The 22,875-nt window shown below is 45.3% G+C and overlaps 1 protein-coding gene and 1 long non-coding RNA gene across 4 annotated transcripts; one reads left to right on the forward strand and one right to left on the reverse strand.

Moving 5' to 3' along the window:
* Window positions 1–250: 250 nt before the first annotated feature.
* LOC126992414 (uncharacterized) lies at window positions 251–2,553 on the forward strand. The gene is made up of 3 exons (XR_007746543.1): window positions 251–1,129; window positions 1,483–1,727; window positions 2,411–2,553. It is a non-coding gene; the product is annotated as an uncharacterized LOC126992414 (long non-coding RNA).
* Window positions 2,554–13,200: 10,647 nt separating this feature from the next.
* LOC126992412 (neogenin-like) lies at window positions 13,201–22,740 on the reverse strand. 3 transcript variants are annotated; one of them, XR_007746542.1, is made up of 8 exons: window positions 22,581–22,740; window positions 17,977–18,129; window positions 17,522–17,752; window positions 16,734–17,182; window positions 15,898–16,046; window positions 15,057–15,174; window positions 13,587–13,867; window positions 13,201–13,404 (listed from the first exon to the last, which is right to left on the reverse strand). XR_007746542.1 is itself a non-coding variant. In XM_050851152.1 (7 exons), the coding sequence occupies exons 3-7, from the start codon at window positions 17,524–17,526 to the stop codon at window positions 13,848–13,850; spliced, it is 741 nt and encodes a 246-aa protein (XP_050707109.1). In that variant the 5' UTR covers window positions 17,527–17,752; window positions 17,977–18,129; window positions 22,581–22,740; the 3' UTR covers window positions 13,487–13,847. The 3 variants fall into 3 exon arrangements, 2 of the variants coding, with proteins under 2 accessions (XP_050707109.1, XP_050707108.1); XM_050851152.1 differs by lacking the exon at window positions 13,201–13,404 and having other exon boundaries at window positions 13,487–13,867; XM_050851151.1 differs by lacking the exons at window positions 13,201–13,404; window positions 13,587–13,867 and having other exon boundaries at window positions 14,918–15,174.
* Between the last annotated feature and the right edge of the window lie 135 nt (window positions 22,741–22,875).

The following is a 22,875-nucleotide window of genomic DNA, read 5'->3' on the forward strand; positions in this document are numbered from 1 at the left end:
TATATATATATATATATATATATATATATATATATATATATATATATATATATATATATATATATATATATATACAAAGATCATATGAAGCATGACTAAATGCATCTTTTATGAAATAGCATATACATATTTATTCTTTTTTTTTTCATATGAAGTTTCTCTGTTTCGTCTTGGACATTAGAAGTGGCAACAGACAGCATTAAAAAATATTACGTAGTTTTCATATTTCTATATGAGTGTGAGTGTTTCAGTTTGGTGTCAGTGTTGGGCAATGCTCTCTGTGTGCATCCCCACACACACAGCCTCGCTCTCTCCCCCACCACTGCCAGAGTTTGATGAGCAGCCTCAGGACGTGATGGTCATGGAGGGGGAGCACACTGGGTTCCCGTGTGCCCTGGACACAATGCCGGCGCCCTCCATCAAGGGGTTCAGGAACAGTCACCCGCTGGAGCCAGACTCACGAATAACACGCCTTCCATCTGGTGGGTGTCTTCAGGGAGAGGGAAGGGCTGAGAGGAAAGGTTCAGGCAGACTGTTCTGCCCTGACCCATGGAAAATAGCTTTAAGGAAGAAATTGACGATTAACTTAGGGCATTTTCAATCATTCATTAGTGTTCATCATAGTGTGAGTCATGCTGTGTGACCTGAGCTTAAATCACATACTTAAGATACTTGTAGCTCCAGCATTGAAGTTGCTTGCCTCTCCAGGTGCCTTAGAAATAGAGAACGTAGCCATGCCGGGGAGTACTGCTGCCAAGCCAACAAGAGCAAGGTGTCCCAGCAAGCCACACTCACAGTCAAGGAAGCCTACGTGCTCACTGCTCAGCCAAAGTCCACGATAGGCAAGGTGGGGGACAAGATCACCCTGGACTGTGCGGCCAACGGCTACCCGAGGCCAGCCATGGTGTGGTTCAAGGACGGTGCCACCATCCACATGGCGTAAGGACCTGCAAAGCGTTCTGTTGATGATGAAAGGGAATTTGGGAGATGACTGAGAGGGCCATTTTGATGTGTCTTGAGAGCTTGGATAACAGTGACTGAGGGAGAGGTTTCAGAATCAAATAAATATATACCCATTCCTTTTATTTTTAGTTTGTGTGTGTGTGTTGCAGTTATTGCTGTATATAAGGTAAGTGTTGCAGCAGGCTTATTGTAATGGACTGCTTTTGTTGGTATTGTTTTTCCCTCGAGCTGCGTCCTCTACTGTGAAAAAAAAGTGACAAACAGCAATTAGATACAAAACTCACTTGCTTACCGTACCTTTCTGTCTTTCCTCAGGGACCTGGACACACTGTTCTGCGGCACCACCAGCAGCAGCCTGCACATCCATGGCCTGCAGGAGGAGGACGAGGGGACGTACAGGTGCCGGGCGGAGAACAGGGACCTGGACACACTGTTCTGCGGCACCACCAGCAGCAGCCTGCAAATCCATGGCCTGGAGGAGGAGGACGAGGGGACGTACAAGTGCCGGGCGGAAAACAGGGACCTGGACACACTGTTCTGCGGCACCACCAGCAGCAGCCTGCACATCCATGGCCTGCAGGAGGAGGACGAGGGGACGTACAGGTGCCGGGCGGAGAACAGGGACCTGGACACACTGTTCTGCGGCACCACCACCAGCAGCCTGCACATCCATGGCCTGCAGGAGGAGGACGAGGGGACGTACAGGTGCCGGGCGGAGAACAGGGAGGATTCGCTCAACGCCGTGGCCCACATACAGGTCCAAGGTGAGACAAGACTATGACATATATATTTTTTTACAGCAATGAAAGAGTTCAAAGGCAAAACAACGAAAACAATAAAGCACTGCTCCTATAAAGAAAAACATGAGAGGTCAATATCAGGTGTAGAGGTCATAGGCAGGAGGAAATACAGACACATGATGGCTGTTCCAGAGTTTACCAGTGAAAGGGATGAAAGAATGAAGATGCTGGTTAACTCTTGTGCTCTGTGTGTATACAGTTTGGCATGGTAAATATCTTAGTGTTTGTGAATTATCATATGTTTGTCTCCATTACTAGTATTGGAAATGGTATAAGAAAGACTATTCATACCCTTGTGGTTTGAGTATATAAAGTTTGGCATTGTGAAAGGCTAGCATTTGTCAGTTATCGTTAATTAGGTTAGATGTTTGTCTCAGTACTAAGGTGTTTTCAGTCATATAACAAAGACTGTGCATATTTTTTGTGTGATTTGTGTGGATAAATTTTGCCATAGTGAAAAATCTCGTGTTTGTCAGTTATCATTAAGTTCCTCTCAGTTACTAGGGTGGTGAAAATGTTGAAAATGGAATACCAAAGACTAGGAATATTTTTGTGGTTTGAGTATAAAGTTTGGCATAGTAAAAATCTTAGTGTTCTTCAGTCATCATGTTTCTCTCAGTTGCTAAAGCTTGAAAATTGTGTGACAGTTGCTCCGAGGTTTCTGAGGCAGCCGGCCAACGCTCTCGCCTATGAGAAGGAGAACGTGGAGCTGGAGTGCAGCGTGTACGGCCAGCCAGAGCCCTCGCTCCACTGGCTCAAGAACGGCGAGCTGCTGGTGGAGACGGAATACTTTCAGGTCAGACGGACTTTTGTGATGGTGTGGACATCTATCACTTACAGGTTAAAAAGGACAGAGATATGTAGATTCATAAGATAGATACCTAGATTGATGGATACATACATACATACATACATGCATACATACATACATACATACATGCATACATACATGCATACATACATGCATACATACATACATACATACATACATACATAAGGGGAAAGGAATGTAAGGCTCTAAATCAGTGGTTCTTAACCTGGGGGGTGCACCCCTCTAGGGGGGGACACGAGGCCTAGGGGAAAACTTGGAATTTCTCTCATTATATTTGTTATTCTCTTAACAAGAGCGTGGGTTAATATTGAGAAGTTTATGAACAAATGCAGACGTATCGCCATTACTTTAGTTGCCTATAGTCTACTTTAGGCTTGCCATTTTCTTTAACATCTGGGAGGAAATTTTACTGCTAGATGCAAGGGGGCGTGGAGGGAAGGACCACTTCCTAGAGGGGGCGGGGTAGTAAAAAGGTTAAGAACCACTGCTCTAAATGGATGTATAAGGTATATAATACATTGGAATCCATAAAGTTCCATGTAGAAGGCTCTAGAAAGATAAGTAAAGGAAAAGGGATCTAAGGTTCTAAATAGATACATAAGGGATATAAGGCTCTATATAAGGGGAGAGAAATATAAGGCTGTCAATAGCTACACAAAACACAGCTGTGTTGTGTTAGGTGTGTGTAATGCCAAGCCTCCCTGCAGAGCGGCAACAACCTGCAGATCCTTGGCCTGGTGCGCCAGGAGGACTCTGGTATGTACCAGTGTGTGGCGCACAGCTCCGCCGGGGACGCCCAGCTGTGTGTCCTTGAGTCAAGTAAGTGGCGGTGCCGTGCGGGGCAGACACTGTTCACACTGTAGCCCTTTGTTTGCATTCATGAGTACTGATGTATTGTTGTCTGCATTGGACACAGGCAGTGACTAGTCCAGATAATTCCAGATTGCTAATAAGCCCAGACGCAAACATTTACAAGGTTACTGAATGTATTCCAATGTTTCTGGCGGGCAGCTGCAGCCGCTGCTGCAGACGCTGCAGTTTTAAAAAGTGTACATTACCCAAGTTATTGATGTTGATGCATGTGATTTTCTTAGCATGGCACTGCAGTGTTAAAAAGTGTACATTACCCAAGTTATTGATGTTGATGCATGTGATTTTCTTAGCATGGCGCTGCAGTGTTAAAAAGTTTACATTACCCAAGTTATTGATGTTGATGCATGTGATTTTCTTAGCATGGCTGTAAGCATAACCCTTTGTTGTGTTTATTATTCCTTGAAGACTGAATAAAATGCATAGATTACACTGTGGGCAAAGCACACGTCTCCAGTAATGTGTTCATATTTGATTGTCCTGAAGTCTGGAAATACCAAAGCCGGTGCTGAGTGTTACTGACTCACTAAAATGTGATTTACCCGAGAATGACTATTTTGTTGTGGTATTTTAATAATAAGTTGTCTGGGCTCACCTCCAGGAATGAGCAGCATGCCCCCACCCACGCACAAGGCAGGTCACAGACACAGTAAGTGGGGCAGCTCAGGCACACCACTACTACTACTACTCCTTGTTTTCAATACTTAGAATGTCTGTTAATTGTTGACGCAGCTTGTTTACAGCATTTGCCTTCTCTTGGTGTGGGCCTTGACAGTCACTGTGTCTACTAGTCTTTATGCTGTTCACAATAATCACTCCTGGGATACTCAGTCATCTACAAGCAGGAAGGATCACTCATGTCAGAACCAAAGGACACAACCTTGGAATATTTATTGCATAAAGAAATTCAACACAATACTACTACTGTTAAGATGTATTTAGCAAATACAGAGTTATCCAACTGCCATTCCAGTGATTATGAAGAAATAATAACATTTTAGCGAGTACATATACAACATTTCATCAAAAGTATGTAATTCACACATCACTTTCCTCCCTTCACTGCAGAGAACGCGTCCAGAACGTGAGTGCAGCTCCTCCAGCGAGGGACTGGATGAATACAAGACCCAGATCAGGGACCTAAGTCCCGGGAGTAACTACATGGTCCGGCGGCCTGGTGGGCGCCTCCACACACGAGGTGCGGGTGTTCACCAAGCCGGACCTGGACCTGCCCTCCGCCCCAGAGTCTGAAAATTGTCCCCACCTCACCCACCAATCTGGAGGTCACTTGGCCGCCGCCCGTACTGGCCAAATCGCCCATCACGGGATACACCATGTTCTATACGCAGGTGTGGACGGCCTTATAGAACTGTGTGCTAAATGTGGAGTCCCTGTTGCCTAACAAAAGTCTCCCCATATCCTTGTGTGTCATTAGTGACCTTACTTGGAGTACAGGGTGACCATAACCGTGTGTTTGTACAAGTGCCAGTGTGTATCTTAACCATTGTCTCCCTTGTAATTTTCTCCTCAGGTTGGGTTAGCAGAAGAACACGAGGTAAAGGTCACTGGTACGTCATGTGACCTCCAAGGCCTGGACCAGTTCACAGAGCACAGCGCGTGGCTCACCGCCGTCAACAGTAATGGTGGGGGAGACGCCACCCCGGAGGTCACTGCCAGAACCTTCTCAGACGTGCCCTCAAAGGAGCCTCAGAATGTGAGCGTTGAGGCTGCCAGCTCATGGGTGAGTTGTGGAAGGCTTCCAAGGCAAAGATACATTTTAAAACTCATTTTTAAATAGCTTTCTGCTTTGTTTGTTTCCTTCACATCATCTCTACAAGTTGCACATTCATTGTTTCAGTATTTTTAACCCTTGCACATTCATTATATTTCATTATATTTGACCCGTCCCCTGCGATTGGCACGGATTTGGCCTTCACTGGTAGCCTGAAAACATTTCCTCCCGTGTCATTCCCTGGCTCTGTGGTGGATAGAGGAGTGTATCCCACGTGGCATTGGTGTGCTGGATATCCCCTCCCAAGCTGCAGTACTTTACATTTTTCTCCACTGCATTGTAGCAGCCAGTTTTTGTTCCATTCCTGTAGCTTGGTGAGGTCTTCTGGTAGGAAATCCACAGTCAGGGGGTTAAGTTGAAGCATTCACGGCCTCACACAATGTTCAAACTTTTTAAGATTGATTTTTATAATTTATCGTATAACTTTTTTCCCTCACACGGCCTTTCCCTTCAGAGCCTCATCATCTGCTGGGAGCCTCCGCTGGCCGAGCACCAGAATGGGATCATCACCAGCTGCAAGATCCGCTACAAGGAGCTCGGCGAGTCAGGTTCCTCCAAGACCAACGCCACAGACGGAAACAGACGACTCTTTGCCCTGACAGACCTCAAGAAAAGCACCACATACTCCATAAAGGTTTAACCCGTCTGCTGCGATTGGCACAGATTTCACATTCACTGGTAGCCTGATAACATACAGTCCCTGGTCTTTCTCTGCCTCTGTGGTGGATAGTGGAGTGTTTCCCATGTGGTATTGGTGTGCTGGATATCCCTTCACTGGTAGCCTGATAACATACAGTCCCTGGTCTTTCTCTGCCTCTGTGATGGATAGTGGAGTGTTTCCCATGTGGTATTGGTGTGGTGGATATCCCTTCACTGGTAGCCTGATAACATACACTCCCTGGTCTTTCTCTGCCTCTGCGGTGGATAGTGGAGTGTTTCCCATGTGGTATTGGTGTGCTGGATATCCCTTCACTGGTAGCCTGATAACATACAGTCCCTGGTCTTTCTCTGCCTCTGTGGTGGATAGTGTAGTGTTTCCCATGTGGTATTGGTGTGCTGGATATCCCTTCACTGGTAGCCTGATAACATACAGTCCCTGGTCTTTCTCTGTCTCTGTGGTGGATAGTGGAGTGTTTCCCATGTGGTATTGGTGTGCTGGATATCCCTTCACTGGTAGCCTGATAACATACAGTCCCTGGTCTTTCTCTGCCTCTGCGGTGGATAGTGGAGTGTTTCCCATGTGGTATTGGTGTGCTGGATATCCCTTCACTGGTAGCCTGGTAACATACAGTCCCTGGTCTTTCTCTGCCTCTGCGGTGGATAGTGGAGTGTTTCCCATGTGGTATTGGTGTGCTGGATATCCCTTCACTGGTAGCCTGGTAACATACACTCCCAGGTCTTTCTCTGCCTCTGTGGTGGATAGTGGAGTGTTTCCCATGTGGTATTGGTGTGCTGGATATCCCTCCACTGGTAGCCTGATAACATACAGTCCCTGGTCTTTCTCTGCCTCTGTGGTGGATAGTGGAGTGTTTCCCATGTGGTATTGGTGTGCTGGATATCCCTTCACTGGTAGCCTGATAACATACAGTCCCTGGTCTTTCTCTGCCTCTGTGGTGGATAGTGGAGTGTTTCCCATGTGGTATTGGTGTGCTGGATATCCCTTCACTGGTAGCCTGATAACATACAGTCCCTGGTCTTTCTCTGTCTCTGTGGTGGATAGTGGAGTGTTTCCCATGTGGTATTGGTGTGCTGGATATCCCTTCACTGGTAGCCTGATAACATACAGTCCCTGGTCTTTCTCTGCCTCTGCGGTGGATAGTGGAGTGTTTCCCATGTGGTATTGGTGTGCTGGATATCCCTTCACTGGTAGCCTGGTAACATACAGTCCCTGGTCTTTCTCTGCCTCTGCGGTGGATAGTGGAGTGTTTCCCATGTGGTATTGGTGTGCTGGATATCCCTTCACTGGTAGCCTGGTAACATACACTCCCAGGTCTTTCTCTGCCTCTGTGGTGGATAGTGGAGTGTTTCCCATGTGGTATTGGTGTGCTGGATATCCCTTCACTGGTAGCCTGATAACATACAGTCCCTGGTCTTTCTCTGCCTCTGTGGTGGATAGTGGAGTGTTTCCCATGTGGTATTGGTGTGCTGGATATCCCCTCCCAAGGTGCAGGACTTACATTTTCTTCATTGAATTGTAGACACAGATACTTTTTGGTCTCGCTGTTCATTTCCCATTTCCTTCTGATTCTCCTCCTCCTCCTGTAACCCTCTCTTTCCTGACCCTACTGTTCATGTTCTATTTTTTCCTCTTGCTGTTCCAATTTTCCTGTTCCTGTGTCGCCGCCCTGCCAAATATTCTCCCGTCATTCTCCCGCGTTTTGCTTCTCGGCATTTCCTGGTCTGCCTTCCTTCCTTCCTCCTATACTTTACATCTCCATTTCTCCTTCTACTCCTTCTTTTCCATCTCTCAAGTTTCCTTCCCTTATCCCATTCTACTCCTCCTCTATGATTTTGATGTCGATGGAACTTAGATTTATTCATTTCATTTCTCTCTCTCTCAGGAGAAGACTTACTCACAGTTATCCTTTTTACTTCATTTATTTATTTCTTGATACATTTTATTGTTCTCCTGATCTCCCTCACACACACTCTACTAACAGGGAGCATATGCCAAGGGTGGTGTTGGTTCAGAGAGGGAGAGAGTAAAGGGGAAGGGTCTTACATATGTGTCTGGGGGGCATGTGTCTGTGGGGTTTGTAAACATACTGTGGGGGACATCCTGTGAGCTGTGGAGAGAGAGAGAGAGAGAGAGAGAGAGAGAGAGAGAGAGAGAGAGAGAGAGAGAGAGAGAGAGAGAGAGAACACTAAGTAAAGGCAACCCACATACATGCAAAACATCAACTTGGGTTATTACTAGAGTGAACCCATTTAAGCGAGTCCTGCACGTGCTTTCCTGCCCTCTGCTCTGCCACTCAGTCCCAACACTTCCTGTCATGTGTTACCCGAAGATAACACATGAGAGGAAGGGACAGGACTGTGTAGCAGGGGAAGAAAGGACCTGCAGAACCCTACCCCACACACACTTACTAAAATGGTTTCACTCTACCACTACTAATAGTATTACTGCCATTTCTGCTGCTGCTGTTACTACTACTTCTACTACTACTGTTATTTATGCTACTACTACTACCACTATAACAGCTTCTTCTACTACCATGACCATATATATACAAGTAATTCATCTCTTTTCAGGTGCATAAAAAGACATATGGCTCTGTAAGTGAAAATAAAAGATCTCTGATAGTTTGCAGTAATTGTTAGTAGCCTTACTTCTTGAGGAGACTTTGTTTGGGAATGTTGAAGGCCATGAGGAGAGAACAGGCAGTGTGTGCAAATGTGACCGAAGGGAGGAATGGATGGAATGGAACTGACCCAAGAGCTGGTTGCCTCGTCTTTCCTCTCCTCAGTACAGTACATAAATAGTTCCTTAATATAACCAACTGCTTTGCCTGCCTACTCAAACAGAGAGAAGCCAATGAAGGCAAGCTCTTTCCTCATGTCAGGCGGTGGAGTCATCAGTCAGCTCCACCATGCTCGAGTCCGTAGGTTTCCTCTTCCACAGCAAGGACCTGAAAAGTTGGTCATCTCATCACGAGTTGGAAAATACATAAAACACATAAAACTGCATAGATTCTACATAAAGGAAAGAACAGACAAGCTGTGCACTTTGTTTTCCATTAAGGGAGGCAGTGCAGGCAAACATATATTCAAAGCATTGCTCATACAGATAATGGTCACATTAGGCGGAGAGGTGTCTTGGTACTCCCTCTTCAAAGTGTACGTCATAGGAAGGTGTTGGCTACACAGACAAAGAAAGGCTGCCCCGTTGAGTACTCAGTACAGCCACTCTAAACAGCAAAGGGAGTTTTTTTTAGGTGCAGGAGATGGCCAGACCGGGCATTGCTTTCGCCACTGCTGGAGGACAGCCGCGTACCTGGCCAAAGCAACCAAATGTCACACTGTATGCAACAAAAATGAATGCACACACACAAGAAAATAAAGATATGAACAGAGAGATTGAGCCAATGAGCACACACACACACACACACACACACACACACACACACACACACACACACAGATGGGTGATGTGCAGCTGTCTCCTCGAGTACTCAGAGTGTATGTGTGTGTGTGTGTATATATATATATATATATATATATATATATATATATATATATATATATATATATATATATATATATATATATATATATATATATATATATATATATATATATATATATATATATATATATATATATATATATATATATATATATATACATGCACTCTGAGTACTCGAGGAGACAGCTGCACATCACCCATCTGTGTGTGTGTGTGTGTGTGTGTGTGTGTGTGTGTGTGTGCTCATTGGCTCAATCTCTCTGTACATATCTTCATTTTCTTGTGTGTGTGCATTCATGTTGCTGCATACAGAGTGACATTTGGTGCCTCCCTTAATGGAAAACAAAGTGCACAGCTTGTCTGTTCTTTCCTTTATGTAGAATCTATGCAGTTTTATGTGTTTTATGTATTTTCCAACTCGTGATGAGATGACCAACTTTTCAGGTCCTTGCTGTGGAAGAGGAAACCTACGGACTCGAGCATGGTGGAGCTGACTGATGACTCCACCGCCTGACATGAGGAAAGAGCTTGCCTTCATTGGCTTCTCTCTGTTTGAGTAGGCAGGCAAAGCAGTTGGTTATATTAAGGAACTATTTATGTACTGTACTGAGGAGAGGAAAGACGAGGCAACCAGCTCTTGGGTCAGTTCCATTCCATCCATTCCTCCCTTCGGTCACATTTGCACACACTGCCTGTTCTCTCCTCATGGCCTTCAACATTCCCAAACAAAGTCTCCTCAAGAAGTAAGGCTACTAACAATTACTGCAAACTATCAGAGATCTTTTATTTTCACTTACAGAGCCATATGTCTTTTTATGCACCTGAAAAGAGATGAATTACTTGTATATATATGGTCATGGTAGTAGAAGAAGCTGTTATAGTGGTAGTAGTAGTAGCATAAATAACAGTAGTAGTATAAGTAGTAGTAACAGCAGCAGCAGAAATGGCAGTAATACTATTAGTAGTGGTAGAGTGAAACCATTTTAGTAAGTGTGTTGTGGGGTAGGCTTCTGCAGGTCCTTTCTTCCCCTGCTACACAGTCCTGTCCCTTCCTCTCATGTGTTATCTACGGGTAACACATGACAGGAAGTGCTGGGACTGAGTGGCAGACCAGAGGGCAGGAAAGCACGTGCAGGACTCGCTTGAATGGGTTCACTCTAGTAATAACCCAAGTTGATGTTTTGCATGTATGTGGGTTGCCTTTACTTAGTGCTCTCTCTCTCTCTCTCTCTCTCTCTCTCTCTCTCTCTCTCTCTCTCTCTCTCTCTCTCTCTCTCTCTCTCTCTCTCTCTCTCTCTCTCTCTCTCTCTCTCTCTCTCTCTCTTTCTTTCTTTCTCTCTCTCTCTCTCTCTCTCTCTCTCTCTCTCTCTCTCTCTCTCTCTCTCTCTCTCTCTCTCTCTCTCTCTCTCTCTCTCCACAGCTCACAGGATGTCTCCCACAGTATGTTTACAAACCCCACAGACACATGCCCCCCAGACACATATGTAAGACCCTTCCCCTTTACTCTCTCCCTCTCTGAACCAACACCACCCTTGGCATATGCTCCCTGTTAGTAGAGTGTGTGTGAGGGAGATCAGGAGAACAATAAAATGTATCAATAAATAAATAAATGAAGTAAAAAGGATAACTGTGAGTAAGTCTTCCCCTGAGAGAGAGATAAATGAAATGAATAAATCTAAGTTCCATCGACATCAAAATCATAGAGGAGGAGCAGAATGGGATAAGGGAAGGAAACTTGAGAGATGGAAAAGGAGAATGGAGATGTAAAGTATAGGAGGAGAGGAAGGAAGGGGCAGACCAGAAATGAGGAGAAGCAAAAGGAGAAGGAATGACGGGAGAATATTTGGCAGGGCGGCGACACAGGAACAGGAAAATTGGAACAGAAAGAGGAAAAAATAGAACATGAACAGTAGGGACAGGAAAGAGAGGGTTACAGGAGGAGGAGGAGAACCAGAAGGAAATGGGAAATGAACAGCGAGACCAAAAAGTATCTGTGTCTACAATTCAATGAAGAAAATGTAAGTCCTGCACCTTGGGAGGGGATATCCAGCACACCAATACCACATGGGAAACACTCCACTATCCACCACAGAGGCAGAGAAAGACCAGGGACTGTATGTTATCTGGCTACCAGTGAAGGAATATCCAGCACACCAATACCACATGGGAAACATTCCACTATCCACCACAGAGGCAGAGAAAGACCTGGGAGTGTATGTTACCAGGCTACCAGTGAAGGTATATCCAGCACACCAATACCACATGGGAAACACTCCACTATCCACCACAGAGGCAGAGAAAGACCTGGGAGTGTATGTTACCAGGCTACCAGTGAAGGGATATCCAGCACACCAATACCACATGGGAAACACTCCACTATCCACCACAGAGGCAGAGAAAGACCTGGGAGTGTATGTTACCAGGCTACCAGTGAAGGGATATCCAGCACACCAATACCACATGGGAAACACTCCACTATCCACCGCAGAGGCAGAGAAAAACCAGGGACTGTATGTTATCAGGCTACCAGTGAAGGGATATCCTGCACACCAATACCACATGGGAAACACTCCACTATCCACCACAGAGACAGAGAAAGACCAGGGACTGTATGTTATCAGGCTACCAGTGAAGGGATATCCAGCACACCAATACCACATGGGAAACACTACACTATCCACCACAGAGGCAGAGAAAGACCAGGGACTGTATGTTATCAGGCTACCAGTGAAGGGATATCCACCACACCAATACCACATGGGAAACACTCCACTATCCACCACAGAGGCAGAGAAAGACCAGGGACTGTATGTTATCAGGCTACCAGTGAAGGGATATCCAGCACACCAATACCACATGTGAAACACTCCACTATCCACCACAGAGGCAGAGAAAGACCAGGGACTGTATGTTATCAGGCTACCAGTGAAGGGATATCCAGCACACCAATACCACATGTGAAAGACTCCACTGTCCACCACAGAGGCAGAGAAAGACCAGGGACTGTATGTTATCAGGCTACCAGTGAATGTGAAGTCTGTGCCAATCGCAGCAGACGGGTTAAACCTTTATGGAGTATGTGGTGCTTTTCTTGAGGTCTGTCAGGGCAAAGAGTCGTCTGTTTCCGTCTGTGGCGTTGGTCTTGGAGGAACCTGACTCGCCGAGCTCCTTGTAGCGGATCTTGCAGCTGGTGATGATCCCATTCTGGTGCTCGGCCAGCGGAGGCTCCCAGCAGATGATGAGGCTCTGAAGGGAAAGGCCGTGTGAGGGAAAAAAGTTATACGATAAATTATAAAAATCAATCTTAAAAAGTTTGAACATTGTGTGAGGCCGTGAATGCTTCAACTTAACCCCCTGACTGTGGATTTCCTACCAGAAGACCTCACCAAGCTACAGGAATGGAACAAAAACTGGCTGCTACAATGCAGTGGAGAAAAATGTAAAGTACTTCAGCTTGGGAGGGGATATCCAGCACACCAATGCCACGTGGGATACACTCCTCTATCCACCACAGAGCCAGGGAATGACACGGGAGTAAATGTTTTCAGGCTACCAGTGAAGGCCAAATCCGTGCCAATCGCAGGGGACGGGTCAAATATAATGAAATATAATGAATGTGCAAGGGTTAAAAATACTGAAACAATGAATGTGCAACTTGTAGAGATGATGTGAAGGAAACAAACAAAGCAGAAAGCTATTTAAAAATGAGTTTTAAAATGTATCTTTGCCTTGGAAGCCTTCCACAACTCACCCATGAGCTGGCAGCCTGAACACTCACATTCTAAGGCTCCTTTGAGGGCACGTCTGAGAAGGTTCTGGCAGTGACCTCCGGGGTGGCGTCTCCCCCACCATTACTGTTGACGGCGGTGAGCCACACGCTGTCCTCTGTGAACTGGTCCAGGCCTTGGAGGTCACATGACGTACCAGTGACCTTTACCTCGTGTTCTTCTGCTGACCCAACCTGAGGAGAAAATTACAAGGGAGACAATGGTTAAGATACACACTGGCACTTGTACAAACACACGGTTATGGTCACCCTGTACTCCAAGTAAGGTCACTAATGACACACAAGGATATGGGGAGACTTTTGTTAGGCAACAGGGACTCCACATTTAGCACACAGTTCTATAAGGCCGTCCACACCTGCGTATAGAACATGGTGTATCCCGTGATGGGCGTTTTGGCCAGTACGGGCGGCGGCCAAGTGACCTCCAGATTGGTGGGTGAGGTGGGGACAACTTTCAGACTCTGGGGCGGAGGGCAGGTCCAGGTCCGGCTTGGTGAACACCCGCACCTCGTGTGTGGAGGCGCCCACCAGGCCGCCGGACCATGTAGTTACTCCCGGGACTTAGGTCCCTGATCTGGGTCTTGTATTCATCCAGTCCCTTGCTGGAGGAGCTGCACTCACGTTCTGGACGCGTTCTCTGCAGTGAAGGGAGGAAAGTGATGTGTAAATTACTTACTTTTGATGAAATGTTGTATATGTACTCGCTAAAATGTTATTATTTATTCATAATCACTGGAATGGCAGTTGGATAACTCTGTATTTGCTAAATACATCTTAACAGTAGTAGTATTGTGTTGAATTTCTTTATGCAATAAATATTCCAAGGTTGTGTCCTTTGGTTCTGACATGAGTGATCCTTCCTGCTTGTAGATGACTGAGTATCCCAGGAGTGATTGTTGTGAACAGCATAAAGACTAGTAGACACAGTGACTGTCAAGGCCCACACCAAGAGAAGGCAAATGCTGTAAACAAGCTGCGTCAACAATTAACAGACATTCTAAGTATTGAAAACAAGGAGTAGTAGTAGTAGTGGTGTGCCTGAGCTGCCCCACTTACTGTGTCTGTGACCTGCCTTGTGCGTGGGTGGGGGCATGCTGCTCCTTCCTGGAGGTGAGCCCAGACAACTTATTATCAAAATACCACAACAAAATAGTCATTCTCAGGTAAATCACATTTTAGTGAGTCAGTAACACTCAGCACCGGCTTTGATATTTCCAGACTTCAGGACAATCAAATATGAACACATTACTGGAGACGTGTGCTTTGCCCACAGTGTAATCTATGCATTTTATTCAGTCTTCAAGGAATAATAAACACAACAAAGGGTTATGCTTACAGCCATGCTAAGAAAATCACATGCATCAACATCAATAACTTGGGTAATGTAAACTTTTTTAACACTGCAGCGCCATGCTAAGAAAATCACATGCATCAACATCAATAACTTGGGTAATGTACACTTTTTAACACTGCAGCACCGTGCTAAGAAAATCACATGCATCAACATCAATAACTTGGGTAATGTTTACTTTTTAACACTGTAGCGCCATGCTAAGAAAATCACATGCATCAACATCAATAACTTGGGTAATGTACACTTTTTAAAACTGCAGCGTCTGCAGCAGCGGCTGCAGCTGCCCGCCAGAAACATTGGAATACATTCAGTAACCTTGTAAATGTTTGCGTCTGGGCTTATTAGCAATCTGGAATTATCTGGACTAGTCACTGCCTGTGTCCAATGCAGACAACAATACATCAGTACTCATGAATGCAAACAAAGGGCTACAGTGTGAACAGTGTCTGCCCCGCACGGCACCGCTGCTTACTTGACTCAAGGACACACAGCTGGGCGTCCCCGGCGGAGCTGTGCGCCACACACTGGTACATCCCGGAGTCCTCCTGGCGCACCAGGCCAAGGATCTGCAGGTTGTTGCCGCTCACACTCTGCAGGGAGGCTTGGCATTACACACACCTAACACAACACAGCTGTGTTTTGTGTAGCTATTGACAGCCTTATATTTCTCTCCCCTTATATAGAGCCTTATATCCCTTATGTATCTATTTAGAACCTTAGATCCCTTTTCCTTTACTTATCTTTTTAGAACCTTCTACATTTAACCTTATGGATTCCAATGTATTATATACCTTACACATCCATTTAGAGCAGTGGTTCTTAACCTTTTTACTACCCCGCCCCCTTTAGGAAGTGGTCCTTCCCTCCACGCCCCCTTGCATCTAGCAGTAAAATTTCCTCCCAGATGTTAAAGAAAATGGCAAGCCTAAAGTAGACTATAGGCAACTAAAGTAATGGCGATACGTCTGCATTTGTTCATAAACTTCTCAATATTAGCCCACGCTCTTGTTAAGAGAATAACAAATATAATGAGAGAAATTCCTAGTTTTCCCCTAGGCCTTGTGTCCCCCCCTAGAGGGGTGCACCCCCCAGGTTAAGAACCACTGATTTAGAGCCTTACATTCCTTTCCCCTTATGTATGTATGTATGTATGTATGTATATATGTATGCATGTATGTATGCATGTATGTATGTATGTATGTATGCATGTATGTATGTATCCATCAATCTATCTATCTTATGAATCTACATATCTCTGCCCTTTTTAACCTGTAAGTGATAGATGTCCACACCATCACAAAAGTCCGTCTGACCTGAAAGTATTCCGTCTCCACCAGCAGCTCGCCGTTCTTGAGCCAGTGGAGCGAGGGCTCTGGCTGGCCGTACACGCTGCACTCCAGCTCCACGTTCTCCTTCTCATAGGCGAGAGCGTTGGCCGGCTGCCTCAGAAACCTCGGAGCAACTGTCACACAATTTTCAAGCTTTAGCAACTGAGAGAAACATGATGACTGAAGAACACTAAGATTTTTACTATGCCAAACTTTATACTCAAACCACAAAAATATTCCTAGTCTTTGTTATTCCATTTTCAACATTTTCACCACCCTAGTAACTGAGAGGAACTTAATGATAACTGACAAACACTTAAGATTTTTCACTATGGCAAAATTTATCCACACAAATCACACACAAAAAATATGCACAGTCTTTGTTATATGACTGAAAACACCTTAGTACTGAGACAAACATCTAACCTAATTAACGATAACTGACAAATGCTAGCCTTTCACAATGCCAAACTTTATATACTCAAACCACAAGGATATGAATAGTCTTTCTTATACCATTTTCAATACTAGTAATGGAGACAAACATATGATAATTCACAAACACTAAGATTTTTACCATGCCAAACTTTATACACACACAGCACAAGAGTTAACCAGCAACTTCATTCTTTCATCCCTTTCACTGGTAAACTCTGGAACAGCCATCATGTGTCTGTATTTCCTCCTGCCTATGACCTCTACACCTGATATTGACCTCTCATGTTTTTCTTTATAGGAGCAGTGCTTTATTGTTTTCGTTGTTTTGCCTTTGAACTCTTTCATTGCTGTAAAAAAATATATATGTCATAGTCTTGTCTCACCTTGGACCTGTATGTGGGCCACGGCGTTGAGCGAATCCTCCCTGTTCTCTGCCCGGCACCTGTACGTCCCCTCGGCCTCCTCCTGCAGGCCATGGATGTGCAGGCTGCTGGTGGTGGTGCCGCAGAACAGTGTGTCCAGGTCCCTGTTCTCCGCCCGGCACCTGTACGTCCCCTCGTCCTCCTCCTGCAGGCCATGGATGTGCAGGCTGCTGCTGGTGGTGCCGCAGAACAGTATGTCCAGGTCCCTGTTTTCCGCCCGGCACCTGTACGTCCCCTCGTCCTCCTCCTGCAGGCCATGGATGTGCAGGCTGCTGGTGGTGGTGCCGCAGAACAGTGTGTCCAGGTCCCTGTTCTCCGCCCGGCACCTGTACGTCCCCTCGCCCTCCTCCTGCAGGCCATGGATGTGCAGGCTGCTGCTGGTGGTGCCGCAGAACAGTGTGTCCAGGTCCCTGAGGAAAGACAGAAAGGTACGGTAAGCAAGTGAGTTTTGTATTTAATTGCTGTTTGTCACTTTTTTTTCACAGTAGAGGATGCAGCTCGAGGGAAAAACAATACCAACAAAAGCAGTCCATTACAATAAGCCTGCTGCAACACTTACCTTATATACAGCAATAACTGCAACACACACACACAAACTAAAAATAAAAGGAATGGGTATATATTTATTTGATTCTGAAACCTCTCCCTCAGTCACTGTTATCCAAGCTCTCAAGACACATCAAAATGGCCCTCTCAGTCATCTCCCAAATTCCCTTTCATCATCAACAGAACGCTTTGCAGGTCCTTACGCCATGTGGATGGTGGCGCCGTCCTTGAGCCACACCACGGCTGGCTCCGGGTAGCCGTTGGCCGCACAGTCCAGGGTGATCTTGTCCCCCACCTTGCCTATCGTGGACTTTGGCTGAGCAGTGAGCACGTAGGCTTCCTTGACTGTGAGTGTGGCTTGCTGGGACACCTTGCTCTTGTTGGCTTGGCAGCAGTACTCCCCGGCATGGCTACGTTCTCTATTTCTAAGGCACCTGGAGAGGCAAGCAACTTCAATGCTGGAGCTACAAGTATCTTAAGTATGTGATAAGCTCAGGTCACACAGCATGACTCACACTATGATGAACACTAATGAATGATTGAAAATGCCCTAAGTTAATCGTCAATTTCTTCCTTAAAGCTATTTTCCATGGGTCAGGGCAGAACAGTCTGCCTGAACCTTTCCTCTCAGCCCTTCCCTCTCCCTGAAGACACCCACCAGATGGAAGGCGTGTCATTCGTGAGTCTGGCTCCAGCGAGTGACTGTTCCTGAACCCCTTGATGGAGGGCGCCGGCATTGTGTCCAGGGCACACGGGAACCCAGTGCGCTCCCCCTCCATGACCATCACATCCTGAGGCTGCTCATCAAACTCTGGCAGTGGTGGGGGAGAGAGCGAGGCTGTGTGTGTGGGGATGCACACATAGAGCATTGCCCAACACTGACACCAAACTGAAACATTCACACTCATAAAGAAATACGAAAACTACGTAATATTTTTTAATACTGTCTGTTGCCACTTCTAATGTCCAAGACGAAACAGAGAAACTTCATATGAAAAAAAAAGAATAAATATGTATATGCTATTTCATAAAAGATGCATTTAGTCATGCTTCATATGATCTTTGTATATATATATATATATATATATATATATATATATATATATATATATATATATATATATATATATATATATATATATATATATATATATATATATATATTTGAAACATTTGAAAGATTTATTAATAGCCTATTAGGTGCAGTTACATATGTTGATGTATGTATTGTTTATATATATATATATATATATATATATATATATATATATATATATATATATATATATATATATATATATATATATATATATATATATATATATATATATATATTTATATATATATATATATATATATATATATATATATATATATATATATATATATATATATATATATATATATATATATATATATATATATATATATATATATATATATACAAGAACATTACCGCTGAGATGTGGACTGAACAAAACCTGTCTGTCCCAGCCCACTGTGCTGTAGGTGGCCCGGCACAAGTGATGAAGACAAATGAAACTCCTGCAAGACAGGAGGCAGGCTGGGGCAGTCGAATGGTTCTGCCCAAACCTTCATTACAGTCCTTCTATCTGATCGCCAGTATGGGTTCCGCAAGGGGCGTTCTACTGGCGATCTTCTTGCTCTCTTAACTGACTCTTGGTCATCCTCTCTTAGCAGTTTCGGTGAAACTTTCTCTGTTGCGCTAGACATGTCGAAAGCCTTCGATTGAGTCTGGCACTATTCTTTGCTTTCTAAACTGCCCTCTTTCGGATTCTATCCCTCTCTCTGTTCCTTTATCTCCAGTTTCCTTTTCGGCCGTTCTATCTCTGCGGTGGCAGACGGTCACTGTTCTTCCCCTAAACCTGTCAACAGTGGCGTTCCACAGGGCTCTGTCCTATCACCCACTCTCTTCCTGTTGTTCATCAATGATCTTCTTTCCATAACAAACTGTCCTGTCCACTCATACGCCGACGAATCCACTCTGCATTATTCAACTTCTTTCAATAGAAGACCATCACAACAGGAAGTACACGACTCCAGACTGAAGGCTGCAGAATAATTAACCTCAGACCTTGCTATCATTTCCGATTGAGGCAGAAGGAACCTTGTATCCTTCAGTGCCTCAAAAACTCTATTTCTCCACCTATCAACTCGACACAATCTTCCAAACACCTATCCCCTATTCTTCGACAACACTCAGCTGTCACCTTCTTCAACACCAAACATCCTCAGTCTATCCTTAACTCAAAATCTCAACTGGAAACTTCACATCTCCTCTCTCGCTAAATCAGCTTCCTCGAGGTTGGGCGTTCTGTATCGTCTCTGCCAGTTCTTCTCCCCCGCGCAGTTGCTATCCATATACAGAGGCCTTGTCCGCCCTCGTATGGAGTATGCATCTCACGTGTGGGGGGGCTCCACTCACACAGCTCTTCTGGACAGAGTGGAGTCTAAGGCTCTTCGTCTCATCAGCTATCCTCCTCCTACTGATAGTCTTCTACCTCTTAACTCGGCAGCTTCGGTGGACCCATTTTTGGGCTCTTGCGAGTCAGTCCGCCGAAACGGTGGACCCCGTATGGGGCTCGGCTCAAGACACCTAATTCGAGCTAATTGTAGGCGGTGGCGGCATAGAGCAACCCACCATGCATGCCCTTGGTCATTGTGGTGGGTGATGGTTCTTGAGGTGGGCTTATTTGTCATAGGTGGTGCTGTAATGTCATGGCAGACTGATTTAGCTATCCATACAGTAATCACTTGTCAAATTATCTAAAGTAGACAACAAGCAACTCTCGGCTAGATGCCATGTGTCACGAGACTGTTTATTTTGTAACAAACACCACCCAACAAGAATGGAGTTTGAGTATAAATAAATATTTTTAACGGGTTCATGGTTATGAGAGGAGTACTCTGATGTACGTTCCATGCTCTTTTCTTAGTCTCAAAATGCAGTGTAATGGTGCCGTTTCTCAGCCACTTCTCGGCTTTCCCATAGCCGAAGCCCACGGGTTAAATTCCGTCGCGATGTTGCCTCTCTTTCTATCTTCTATCGATATTTTCACGCTGACTGCTCTTCTGAACTTGCTAACTGCATGCCTCCCCCCCTCCCACGGCCCCGCTGCACACGACTTTCTACTCATGCTCATCCTTATACTGTCCAAACCCCTTATGCATGAGTTAACCAGCATCTTCACTCTTTCATCCCTCACGCTGGTAAACTCTGGAACAATCTTCCTTCATCTGTATTTCCTCCTGCCTACGAGTTGAACTCTTTCAAGAGAAGGGTATCAGGACACCTCTCCTCCCGAAATTGACGTCTCTTTCGGCCACCTCTTTTGATTCTTTTTTTAGGAGCAGCGAGGAGCGGGCTTTTTTTTATTATTGTTTCCTTTTGTTGTGCCCTTGAGCTGTTTCCTTTGTTGTAAAAAAAAAAAAAATAGATAAAACATTCAATTCCCACTCTATATGGACATACAAAATCTACAGCCTCACTTCTCACAAACCATCACTTTACTTTTGTTGACATTTACTTTCAGCTTTCTCCTGTTACAGACATTATCAAAAACACTGACCAAATTTTGTAGGTCACTTTCATTTTCTGCAATAAGCACTGTGTCATCAGCAAACAGTATCGAATTCAGTACCCACTTACTTCCCTCAATCAGTCAGCCTGTGAAATGATGAAGGCTGAGCACCAGGCAGGGAAGAGAACATTCCAGCAAACTATAATGTAAAAAATGTAAAGCCAATAAAATATTCCTGTGGAATGATGAACATCTCATGATTGTATAGAGCCTGTGGCAGCCAGCAACATAACAAACACTTTCTTGTCATGAAAATGAGCATAAATACTCACTTTAATGCAGTTCACACAGCTACAAAGAACAAGATACAAAATGAACAACATACATCACAAGACACTGCTGAGAGTGTTGGCCACACAGTGTTAGGCCTTGGCACATGTATGAGAGAGTATTAACATGCACAAGGTGTCTTTACCATCCTCTTCCTGTGAGGAGAGAAACCAAGCATGAGTCTTGGCAGGGAATTATTCAGTGCTGTTTGTCATGCCATACATTCCTCATGGGAATATTTACAAGTTCATCACATGCAGCAAAACCATTCTTCCTTGCAAGGCAAACAGCTGAGCTTTTGTTTTATTGTAATGCCTTGAAAACTAAGGACACCTTCCCTGTACAAGATACTACAGAAATACTTAGAAACATAACCACTTTTTAATGTATATGAAACTAGTCCAGAATTCTCCATTTCCTGCCTCTTGAGCCACGAGGCTGGGGGAGTAAGGCTCAGCACTGCCCACAGACTGGCTGACCAGCTCCAGGGTTCTCTCCAGGGCCAAGTCCTGGCCAGAGTGGGGACCATGGGCAGCCTCCATTAACCCGAGTCACCTCTACACCCACCACTGAATGGGTATCAGGTATTAACAGGGGCTGTGCCCTTCCTCCCCAGGGGGGGGGGGACTAAACTGTATGCGGAGATCCGTCACTCATGAGCTTCATGCCCTCTCGGGGAAGATAGTGACGGACAATCTTGAGTCTATTGTGTGATGAGACCATGGTGAATTACACACACACACACACACACACACACACACACACACACACACACACACACACACACACACATACACAAACGGCCCGGTAGCTCAGTGGATAGAGCGTCTGGTTCACAACCAGAAGGACCGGGGCTCGATTCCCAGGCCGGGTGAAGATAAGTTGGGTTTATCTTCTTTCACGTGTAGCCCCTGTTCACCTAGCAGTGAGTAGGTACGCGACATCAGGCAAGGAGTTGTGACCTCGCTGTGGCGGTGTGTTGTGTGTGAGTCGTTTCAGTCCTGCCCAAAGATCAGTACTATGAGCTCTGTGCTCTTCCACAGGGGAACGGCTGGCTGTCTCGAGAGAAACGCGCAGCAGACCAAGAGGTGAATTACACACACACACACACACACACACACACACACACACACACACACACACACCAAATCACCCCAGTAGGTAGGTAATATTTTGTTAGTGTGCTCATGTCACAGCTGCAGACCTTCCCAGGAATCAGGACAAGGTGGAAGGAGGTGGTTTTCTCTCCTTGCTCTACAGAGTATGAACCAACATGTGCATCCTCAGAAACAGTCACTGAGCCAAAGACAGTCTTACCAAATCCTACACAAGACTGCCTGACTACTGCCCGTCAAGAGGCACTGCGAGGGATGACAGCCGTGGCACTCACCAACAATGCTGAGCCTGGCGCGGGTGGAGATGAAGGTGCCCACACCCAGGGAGGCACTGGTGGATGCCCTCGTCAGTCTGCTCCGGGCTTTGACCCAGGTGAGGTGCAGCGTCCCGTTGGGCACCATGCACCTGCAGGGAGGGACGAGGTGCAGGCCAAGGTGTGCTGTAAGTGCAGGGAGAGGTGAGCTGTGGAGGTTCTGTGGTAAAAATAAAAGGAACAGAGGAAGGATGCAAAAATAAATAGGCAAGAAAGAAACCAAAGAGAGAATGACAAGACAGAATAATAATAAAAC

The sequence above is a fragment of the Eriocheir sinensis genome, unplaced genomic scaffold (assembly GCF_024679095.1).
Source record: "Eriocheir sinensis breed Jianghai 21 unplaced genomic scaffold, ASM2467909v1 Scaffold455, whole genome shotgun sequence".
NCBI lineage: Eukaryota > Metazoa > Arthropoda > Malacostraca > Decapoda > Varunidae > Eriocheir > Eriocheir sinensis.

What these genes read in the sequence shown, in the direction of transcription:
- LOC126992412 (XM_050851151.1), bottom strand. An exon ending in GGCCCACATACAGGTCCAAG is followed by an intron (nt 16,047 to 16,733) that starts GTGAGACAAGAC and finishes ATTGTGTGACAG; the next exon opens with TTGCTCCGAGGTTTCTGAGG. An exon ending in TGGAGACGGAATACTTTCAG is followed by an intron (nt 15,175 to 15,897) that starts GTCAGACGGACT and finishes GCCTCCCTGCAG; the next exon opens with AGTGTGAGCGGCAACAACCT.